This window comes from Gigantopelta aegis, chromosome 10 (genome assembly GCF_016097555.1).
Source record: "Gigantopelta aegis isolate Gae_Host chromosome 10, Gae_host_genome, whole genome shotgun sequence".
In the NCBI taxonomy this organism is placed as follows: Eukaryota; Metazoa; Mollusca; class Gastropoda; order Neomphalida; family Peltospiridae; genus Gigantopelta; species Gigantopelta aegis.
The window spans coordinates 9,612,651-9,624,629 of record NC_054708.1 but is presented as its reverse complement, the minus strand read 5'-3'; the positions used below and the strand labels follow the sequence as shown (position 1 = coordinate 9,624,629).

Genomic DNA, 11,979 nt, shown 5'->3' with positions numbered 1-11,979 from the left:
TACCTGGTACTGTCAAAGACCATGATATGTGCTGTCCTGTCACCAACTGAGATATTTCCTATTTTAATTATCCATTAGTTTTTTTAACTCTGGTGTGTGTGTGTGTGTGTGTGTGTGTGTGTGTGTGTGTGCCCTCCAATATTTCCCATTCCAACTACCACTTCACAACTGCTATTTTCATATACTAAGCTACGTGTGCTTCTTTTCTCTCAGTTATGTTCTTCAAGTCAGTGTACTTAAACGTATGTAACCATTAAATTTGTTAAACCAGAACCATTATTGTGTGTGCTATAAATTATTGTCCCTGCCTCTTGACCTCTGCAGTTAGGATCACACAGTTAAATCACTGTGGTGGTCCAATCAAACAGTCAGGTAACAGCTGATTCAGTGGCCATAGTGTAGAAAGAGAATACTGGAGACCACAGTTCTCTGCTTTGTGCTTTAATATCTTCAGACACACTGAAGTAATCACTTCAAAGAGATCAGTAATTAGTTATGACTGTCTAATGGCTTAGGAACACTCCAGTTGTAAGTTGGGACAGTAAACACACAACCAGTATCAGTGGTGTTAAAGTTAAAGTTTGTTTTGTTTAATGACACCACTAGAGCACATTGATTTATCAATCATCGGCTATTGGATGTGAAACATATGGTTATTTTGACATATAGTCTTAGAGGAAACCTGCTACATTTTTTCCATTACTAGCAAGGAATCTTTTATATACACCATCTCACAGACAGGATAACACGTACCATGGCCTTTGATATACCAGTTGCAGTGCACTGACTTTAATGAGAAACAGCCCAATAGGCCCACAGATGGGGATTGACCACTGGGCTACACCCCCCCCCCCACCCCCCCATCCCTCAGCATCAGTGGTGCAGTCATTAAGCAATCGACTTACGCCTAGTAGGTACTGGGTTCGCATCCGGGTACCAGCTCTCATCCAGAGTGAGTTTAATTACTCAGTGAGTAGGTGTAAGACCACTACACTGACTTCTCTCTCATTAACAACTAACCAATAACCCACTGACCTGGACAGACAGACAGCCCAGATATAACTGAACTGTGGTGTGTGTGCCCAGGAAAGCATGCTTGGGCCGTAGCCAGATATTAGCATGGAAATAGGTAAAAAGAAATTTAAAAAGTTGGGATAGCTATATATGTTATCTGGTATGGAAAATAAGGAGTGATGATTTAACATGGATTAAACTATTTGTAATGTTTACATTCAACAAGCCACTGTCTGGCAAATATCATGTTTTAGCCATAAAAGACTAATGCTTTTAAAAGGGTGATGTAACAGAATAATTGTTTAGGCAAAACAGTCACGTCACATAATATTGATTGATTTGATTGTTTTCTATTAATAATTACTTTTCTACTAATTAAAGTCATGCGCCAAACAAACCTGCACTTTTATGTACTAGTTTTGTTTACATAATACCTGTACTTCTAAATACTAGTTTTGTTTACATAATACCTGTACTTCTAAATACTAGTTTTGTTTATGTCCTAAGTGTGTGTTAATAAATGAATGTCAGTAACTGAAGACCACAAATATATCTTTATGATCATCTAATTTAGAGTTTTTACACAAATGATTTTAATGTTGGTGGAAAGGGGTGGGGGTGGGGGGAGAGGAGTTAATATTTGAGATCAAATAAAGATGTAAATGGTCAGAATAGTTGGTCATAACAAAATGTCTAAACTGTGATCTCTGTATGTAATGTAGGCTATTTTATACCACCCTATTTGTACAATAAAAATATCATTTGACTGACAGAAAGTAATATAGACAGGCTGCTACACAGTATGCTGTTTATTTGTTTACAGAAAACAGCTGTGTTGTGATCTTATCTCTAATGCAATTGTTATGTCTGTAAATATCGTAGTATTTTCCAAAAATACCAAAATGCACAACACAGAAATCTGGCATGACAATTCACTGATGTATAATATAAATAAATAAATAAATAAATAAATAAATAAACAAACAAACATGTAAACAGATAAGTTAATAAATAAATAAATAAATAAATAAATAAATAAATAATAAATAAATAAATAAATAAATAAATAAATAAATAAACAAACAAACAAACATGTAAACAGATAAGTTAATAAATAAATAAATAAATAACGAAACAAACAAATTAAACAAATAAACAAACAAACATATAAAAATAATATACCATCTGAAAAATTATTTGTATAGAGGTGCTAAGTATTATTAACCTTTCTTCTATTTGCATAACTAAACGATAACATAAAAATATTACACATATGTGGAAAGAGCATTTTGACTACACATACGTGGAAAGAGCATTTCCACTACACATACGTGGAAAGAGCATTTCCACTACACATACGTGGAAAGAGCATTTCCACATCATGCAGCATGTAGTTGTGATGTTCTCTAACTATTACTTAAACACCTTGAAGGTGTAGCTACAAACTAGCTCAGCTCTATGTTACTAATGTAAACACTCACCTTGCCCTGGGGTCAGGGAGTGGGTATGCTGGAAATGCCCCGATATTTGCATACTGGTATGCATGCAGAATACTCCACATTTTTGCAAACTTCGCACACAACTTTTGCAAAGTTTTCCACAAGTTTTTTTGTTTGTTTGTTCTCTCTCTTTTTCTTTATCTCTTTGATATGTGGCAGCTCTGTAACAACTACCTCTGTAACGGTCTCATAGTTTCCTGGCCCTCCATCACCACAAACTCCACATGAGTATTATAACGAAACAGAAACACAGTGTCAGCCGGCTCGGGGTTCACACATAACGTTTAGTGGCACAAATGGATGTGACTATGTGATTAGAGGCAGCAACGGATCTCACTGTGTGTTAAGTCAGCCTACCTCACCAACAGAAATAAACACAGGTCCATATGTCGAGGTAATTCTTCCCTCTTGCAAACGGATGAATAACTTTCACTTTTTTTTTTTTTGGTTGCTACACAGAACTCTACTCCAGTGACCGATGGAACTCTGGGAGTTAAATGTGAATCAAGTTAGCTAGCTGTATGCTGGAGCTCCTGAGGATGTATATGTATACACTCACACACGTTAGGGTTTTTTGTTGTTGTTTTTTGTTACACGGAACTCTATTCCAGTGACCGATGGAACTCTGGGAGTTAAATGTGAATCAAGTTGTATACTGAAGCTCCATAGGATGTGTATGTATATACTCACACACGTTAGGTTTTTTCCTTTTTACATTCACACACGTTAGGGTTTTGGGTTGTTTTCTCCAGTGACTGACTCAACTCTCAGTTAAAGTGAATCAAGTTAGCTAGCTGTATAGCTGTCTAGGATATACATGTATACACTCACACACACACCACCACCAGACATAAAGTGGAGCAATATTCCTTGATGGGCAGCTAGCCGTTATGATAGGACCCGGTCCAAGAGCAGGCCGTAAATCAGAGTGGCTCAAGAGCACATCAGTGGGTAAACAGTTGTAGCAGCGGGCAATCGTAAATTAAAATCATCGTCTTCCATTGATCTCCTGTGATTTGTTTCAATACAGGTGCAGTGCCCATTGGAGCCGCTCACAACACAAAATGCCACCGTTTGGATGGGTTACTGTACCAAACGAGTTTGGATGGGTTACTGTACCAAACAAGTTTGGATGGGTTACTGTACCAAACAAGTTTACTGGTTCATATTATTAACCTCACATCCATTCAAGGGTGTTATTAATAGTCATTTATGGCTGGAAGTAAATGTGTTACTGTTGCACGTTACTGTACCAAAGAAGCACCATTTGTTATTACAGTAAACACACTTCCATTCAAGGGTGTTATTAACAGTCAATAGTAAATGTGATATAGTTCCACATCACTGTACCAAAGGAGTACCAATTCATATTAACTGCACATCCATTCAAGGGTGTTATTAATAGTCACTTGTTCCACATTACTGTACCAAAGAAGTACCAATTAATATTAATGTAAGGATATTATTAATAGTCATTTATGGCTGGAAGTGAATGTATTACAGTTCCACGTTACTGTACCAAAGACGTACCGATTCATATTAAACACATCCACACAAGGATTATTACATTATATTTCCAGGTTACTGTACCAAAAACAGTACTTATTTATATTAACCACACATCCTTTCAAGGATATTATTAACTGTCACTTGTAAATGTGTTACAGTTCCACGTTACAGTACCAAAGAAGTACTGACTTATATTAACCACACATCCTTTCAAGGATATTATTAACTGTCACTTGTAAATGTGTTACAGTTCCGCGTTACTGCATGTACGAAAGAAGCACCAATTTATACTAACCACACAACCATACAAGGGTATTATTAACAGTCACTTGTGGCTTGCAGTAAATGTGTTACAGTTCCGTGTTACTGCATGTACCAAAGAAGCACCAATTTATATTAACCACACATCCATATAAGGATATTATCAATAATCACTTTTGACTGTTACAGTTCCATGTTATTGTACCAATTCAACTTAACCTCCCATCCATACAATGGTATTATTAATTGATACTTGTAGCTTGCAGTGAATATGTCACTGTTCTACATTACTGCACCAAAGCAGCACCAAATCACATTAACCACTTTCACGCAAGGATTATTATTAACAGTCACTTGTAGCATCCAGTAAATAAAAGTGCAATTGTTTTTGAAATTTCTCGATGGAACTGAATTTGTCTGCGAGATACCGGACCAAGTGATTGCGACTGTTTGAATGACACTGGTACACAGCGGAGAAGGACGACCCGTTAGTAATAAAACAGACCAGTCTTAGACAGGGCTGTAACCGTTATTTGTTCGTCCCGGTAACAAATGTATAATCGGTTGAACTCTTGGCTTTACAGCTACAACTCCAGTACACGAAATCACTTTTCAACAGTTTATTTACACAGCTAAACATGAAAAATTTGAAGAATCAAAATCAGAACCAGCCAATTTTTAAAAATCAATTATTGATATAACATAAAATAAAAAAATCAATCCTGATACAGGTTGGTTTAAAAAAACACAAATTCTTTGATGAGTGAACTGGAATCCAAAATTGCTTGCATGACTAGAATTTTTTATGATGATTTTTTTTTTTTGTATCCAACAGCAAAACATCCACCAAACCAAAATAGGAGAATTAATTTTACTCCAGAGTATAGTAATGAATGGCCACACTCAAATCACAGATTAACCTGATTGTTAGTGTTATTAAATGACACACTGATCTCACATTAACCAGATTGTTAGTGTTATAAAATGACACAATGATCTCACATTAACCAGATTGTTAGTGTTATAAAATGACACAATGATCCCACATTAACCAGATTGTTAGTGTTATAAAATGACACACTGATCCCACATTAACGGAACTGTTCAGAATTATAACGTAGCCTGATCCGGGAGGTGACTTATCTTTGAACGTATCCTCGGAACTGCCCTGGGCTTGATTCCCATCTGTAATTTACCGGGTCAATCTCTACATATGCTGTTCTTGATTTACTCCAATATGATCACTGACCTGATGCGCCACATCGTTTAATTGGCATGGTGGTCACACATTGACGAGCTATTTAGAACGAGCCACAGCCTCCACAGGTTAAAAGTGATCAATTATTAGTACGTTTTGTGTGTGTGCTTGTTAACTCCACTACATTCCATTCAAGTCGAGCTCAATCCATTCAAGTCGAGCTCAATCCATTCAAGTCAGCTCAATCCATTCATCTCCTTCAACCACCGGTCGTTGTTCTTTGCCAGTCATACAACAGTTACATTTCTTTTACGATAACTCTCTGCACAGGAAAGTATAAACTCATCTCTTTCACTAGATGCATGCTCAGTTACTAAAATCTTTTTACGATAGCTCTCCACACAGGAAAGTATAAACTCATCTGTTTAACTAGATGTACGTGTGCTCAGTTACTAAAATCTTTTTACGATAACTCTCCACACAGTATATAAACTCATCTGTTTAGCTAGATGTGTGCTTGGTGTATCAACAGTTTTCAGAGCTGATATTAATTTTGTAAGCAGACTAAGGTATTTCAGTGAAACGGCCACGAAAGTCCTCCAGTATGCTAGAATACACTTTTTCCTTCCTCTCCATCACTTTGTGCCAATTTTATCGGACATTCCAGCATGGCAGAAGTTTTTATAACTGGGCAGAATGGCAGTGTTAAGAGGAATCGTGGCCCCTTTGACACAACCAGCAACATATGCCGCGGTACCAGTGCAGCATGCATTGAACACTTGGATAATTGTGACCACGCGGTACAAGAGAGAAATATTTATACTCATGTGTGTGTGGAATTTTATCTCACACTGAATTGATCTCTGCACACTGGGGTCAATCCATTGTGGGCACCTCTCAATTTTTCATCGAAAACAAAATACAACTGGAGTAAATTGAAAACAAAAGAAGTGTATTCAAAGTCCGCTGGTTAAGAGGTGAACGGTGTGTCCAGTTGTGTAGATGTGAAAACAATTCAAACAGCACAAGCTGTCGAAGGTATTAAAGTTAACACCTTAACACATGCATTACATTCTAATTATCATTTCAATTCCATCCATCATTGGCTGTTAGATGTCAAACATTTGGTAATTTGGATATATAATCTTAGAGAGGAAACCCGCTACATTTTTTTCCAAATGCGAATATAAATTTACTTTTCTTTAATTTATTTAAAATTATTCATTCTGAATCACAATAATTTTTGCATATATGAATGAATAATTGAATGAATACTTGAAGGAAGGAAGGAAGGAAGGAAGGAAGGAAGGAAGGAATGGAAATAAATTAATTAATGTTTAACAACACTCCCACACTAGATAAGAAGCCAGCTGTTATGATGGCAATGATGACTGCATTTTCAGGTTTGCCAGGTTTGCAAACGAAGTATACTGTAGTATTAAATTAAAAAGTAACACCTCTGAGATCGACTCTAGATCAATAATCAGTTATGAGACTCTGCTAGCTCTGTTCACTGTGACCGAGAGAGACTCACACACACACATATTCACACCCACTGCGAGCTTTGTCCGAGTTATGATTCATCTACTATAATCACTGCTACTTTCATATCCCTGCCGGGGTCAATATTCCGCCCTGGGGCTGGATCCAGTGATTGTTCTCAAACTGCATGCGTGTCGCATGTCACAACTAACAAATGTTATTGTTTGGTGAATCAGGAGTGAAAAAAATAACAACAATCACATATTTGTGTGCTGTCTGATCACACAGGTGCAATAAATACCTGGAAATTAATTTATCTTCAGTGAGTGGAATTCGGGATGCTATAATTAAAAAAAATTCACTTATTTGTGTGCATTCTAAAAACACAGGTACAATAAATATTTGAACATTAATTTATTTTAACTTAGTGGAATTCATGCTGCAATAATTTTAGAACATTTAAAATCACTTATTTGTGTGCAGTCTGAAAACACAAGTGCAATAAATACTTGGAAATTAATTTATCTTAACTGGGTTGAATTCATGATGCTATAATGTTTAACATTTTTAATTCACTAATTTGTGTCTGAACACACAGGTATAATTTAATACTTGAAAATTTATTTATTTCAGCTGGATGGAATTTATGAATATAAAATTTAAAAAATACATTTAAATTACTTATTTGTGTGTGGTCTAAAATACATGTATGTGGGGGAAATAAATACAAGATTAAAAATGAATGTATCCTTACTGGGCCATATAGTCATGGTAATATAATTAAACAAAATGATAATAAAATGATTTTTTGTAAAGTCTACCTTCTTAAACTTTTAACAAATTCAATGTATCTGTTTAAATGGCAAAATGCTTTGTACATATAATAAGGAACTGCAGTTTTCTTCTTAGTGACATTTACCTAGTGATACAACACCAACAAATGAAAAATCTAAATGTCAATAAGTCGGACTGCATGTACATGGGTGCAAACTAAAATAAATTGCCTTTCACTGTTTATAATGCACAATATAAAATCATTTTAATGCATAACATAATTTTAAAATATGGTTGCCAAGACAACAAAATTGCTATCTTCAAAGGGAAAGAAACAATAGATATCTAGTCACATATTTTGTTTGTTTTTAAAAGAAAATATTTAACATTGCCATATTTTTCTTTTATATATATGTACATGTATACAGATTAAACACTTAGAAAATATATATAGAGATTTTATTCTTTTTTTTAAACACTGTTGTAGCCAGAGGCTATGATACTGCTACAGACGTGTGCTACTAATTTACCCACAACTTGACGTTAGTTAAATTTCCTGACATGCTGTGCTCTAACCATGTTAATCTGACATGTCTTTTAATCAGGCCACTCTAACCGAAAGACTTGAGTTATATTTTTCAATAACGTGGTGAGACAAGATGGCGCTTGGTTAAAATCACGCCAGACTGGCGGCCAATAATGAAGTGTGTGCGACGTGATCCCAGCCTGACCGAGGTGTTAATCATATCGGGGGAAACTCCAATCCTGCCAAGACCTTTTCATCAATATAGGTAGTTATTAGCGCAACTCGACTGGAAAACGTGTATCAAAATATACACTTTGTTGAGTAAACTCTGCCACAATAAAAGTAATCAATCCCAATAACGGATGACAAAAGATTTTTTTTTCTTTCTTATGCAGTATGGTGTGTGCGTCAGGATCAAGCTGAGTGACACTCACACCGTGCAAGCTGTCGCTAGCGGAGCAAGTCGACCCGAATGGAACATCCTTTTCACAATCAAGTCTTATGATGGGATTTTTTTTAACTCACAGAAACCAATTTAATCTTTACTGCCATAAGGCTGATATTTTGGCCTGTTACAGAGATGATTTCATGAGATGGATGTGTGTGGCGGTGGTGGTGGCAGTGGTGGTGGTGGTGACAATGGTGGTGGTGGCGATGGTGGTGTCTGCGGTGGTGGTGGCTGCAGTAGTAGTGGTGATGGTGGTGGTGGTGGTTGCGGTGGTGATGGTGGTGGAGGTGGTGATGGTGGGTGGATGGGGCATGGGGTGGACTGAACTACAGTGTATTAAGAATGTATTTAAATTATATTTTGTGTGAGGAAGAAAATGGATAAAAATTAAACTGATCCAAACCATTATTTGTGGAAGAGTCCATAATATTCAATCTATGATACTGACTATTTTAGAATTGGTATCTTATTGAAATAATAGTTGGTTGGAACAGAAAAATAAAACTCCAGTCTTTTTTAAAGTCCTCATGGAAATTGTGAAAATGCTTCATCCAATAACACTTCTTGTGCAATCCCCCCCCCCCCCCCCACATCTAGCATTTCAACTGAAAATTCTAGCAATTCAACCGAAAACTCTAGCACTTCAACTGAAAACTCTAGCTTCACCTATTACAGCAGACACAGTGCAAATTATTTATTCAAGATAAGGAGGTTTAAAAAAACCCACAAACCCCCCCCCCCCCCCCATATTATCAGTTAATAAGACGACCTTGAGAGGTTTTGAGTTTTGTTTATGAAAGCCGATAAACTCATCTGACGGTAACCTGCAGCAGCTAGTTCATGCATGATTTACTTTAACTATCAAAACATTTCTCCTAATTAAAACACACTGCTGTTGTTTCAACCCAATACACTTTTGAACCACTCCTGGAGATGGACAAATGGTGCGCATTCAAGAGAACTTCAACCTTCATATCAAATGTAATTTTTTAATTAATTTTTTTCTCAAAGTTTTATAATCTGCAGACATTAGGGTTTTGACTGGGATAATGTTTGGGTTTCGTCTTCTACCCAGATTTGTCCAGGTGCTGATTGATGGTTGTGAATATACTGCTGCGCACAAAGAATGACTTGTAGATGAGCACAAACCTGTTATCACCGCCCATGATTAATTGATATATGGTCATGGCCACAGTTCATTATTTATGACGTGTGTGTCTGTGTGTGTGTGTGCCAGGATTTGAGATTTTTGTTAAAGAAGTTTCTTAACTTGATCAGAGAAATTTGCCCCCCACCCCCCGAAATAATTTTTAAAAACCACCCCAAAGAAACAAACAAAAAACCAGAAAAAAAGAAGCAAAAAACATTTTAACTTTTTTTTTTTTTTTTTAAATCACCATCATTACTGAAAATGTCCATAGAATATAAATACCAGTGTTTTTAATTGTGTATAACTGAATTTGACTATTTATATTTTTTGCTTAATACTGTTGAGATTTCTTGAGAAATCCTTAAAAGATAAAAAGCATATTTGCAATGCTACATACACATGCAGCATAAAAAAAGCACTTGTAAAAAAAAAAAAAACCATGTCAATAAATACACTTATAGTAAAAAAACACAAAAAAAACCCACACTTGTAAAATTGTAGTTATACATACACATGTAACATCAAATAAAGTTCCAAGTTATTACAGATCATTAATTTTGCCATTTTCTGGCAGCAACTGGTCATTTTTTTCACTGTGATTTGTTATTTATTACCTTGTTACATAAAGATTCCATTAAAACCAAATGGGTATTTAGACTTCCTGGCAGCAGCTATGAAAACAAAACTTTTATTACTGGCTACACTTGTGTGTGTTTATAACTTGTACTGTGTAACACATCAACTGCAACCTTGTAAAACTTCATGTTTATTTTTCTTGACAGCCTATTTTTAAATTACAAGATCGTAGGATCAATTCCCACTCGATGAATGAAAACTTAAAGTTGCACATATACAGACACAAAATAAAATAGTCAAGATTAATTATATGACTAAATAAAACTTTGTTTTGTTTAACAACACCACTAGAACACATTTATTTATTTATCATCAGCTGTTGGATGTCAAACTATGGATAATTTTTAACTCATAGTCTTAGAGGAATTTGCTACATTTTTCAGTTAGTAGCAATAGATCTTTTATATGTATTTTCACCTATACACAGGACAGCACATACCACAGCTTTTGATATATCAGTTATGATGTACTGGTTGGAATGGGGAAAAAGCCCAATTAGAGAATGGGTCCACTGAGGTGGTTCAAACTCAATGAACGAACGAACGAACGAACGAACGAACGAACGAACGAACGAACGAACGGACGAACGAATGGACAAACGGAACGGACAAACGAACGGACAAAAAACAAACAAATAAATGAATGAAAGAATGTTTAGCATCACTCCAGCACAAAAATACGTATCAGCTATTGGGGGTCTGTCAAAGGACCCCCTCAGCGCATAATCATTCTGGATCCTTTAAATCGTTTGACATTAGACATAATATCCCACCAGCAGAAAAACAAAAATGCCTTCAATACACTACACAAATGATTATGGCATCATGATAATTAACAACAGCCTTTTCTTGATTGTGATTCATCTCATCAAGATAATTAATAACAGCCTTTTCTTGATTGTGATTAATCTCATCATGATAATTAATAACAGTCTTTTCTTGATTGTGATTAATCTCATCATGATAATTAATAACAGCCTTATCATGATAATTAATAACAGCCTTTTCTTGATTGTGATTCATCTCATCATGATAATTAATAACAGCATTTTCTTGATTGTGATTCATCTCATCATGATAATTAATAACAGCCTTTTCTTGATTGTGATTCATCTCATCATGATAATTAATAACAGCCTTTTCTTGATTGTGATTAATCTCATCATGATAATTAATAACAGCCTTTTCTTGATTGTGATTCATCTCATCATGATAATTAATAACAGCCTTTTCTTGATTGTGATTCATCTCATCATGATAATTAATAACAGCCTTTTCTTGATTGTGATTAATCTCATCATGATAATTAATAACAGCCTTTTCTTGATTGTGATTAATCTCATCATGATAATTAATAACAGCCTTTTCTTGATTGTGATTCATCTCATCATGATAATTAATAACAGCCTTTTCTTGATTGTGATTAATCTCATCATGATAATTAATAACAGCCTTTTCTTGATTGTGATTAATCTCATCATGA

At 35.4% G+C, this 11,979-nt stretch overlaps 1 protein-coding gene across 4 annotated transcripts in view; it reads right to left on the bottom strand.

Annotated features, from left to right (window-relative positions):
* Positions 1-11,979, bottom strand: part of LOC121384802 (nuclear hormone receptor HR96-like) — a 371,804-nt gene that overhangs the window by 117,339 nt on the left and 242,486 nt on the right. Inside the window, exon 1 of one of the 4 annotated variants that reach the window (XM_041515390.1) lies at positions 2,496-3,496. The exons of the other annotated variants lie outside the window; for them this stretch is intronic. Within the exon in view, the coding sequence (XP_041371324.1) occupies positions 2,496-2,575 (80 nt within the window). The 5' untranslated portion in view covers positions 2,576-3,496. Of the gene's footprint in view, positions 1-2,495; positions 3,497-11,979 lie in introns of those variants that run through there. 4 annotated transcript variants of the gene reach the window in all.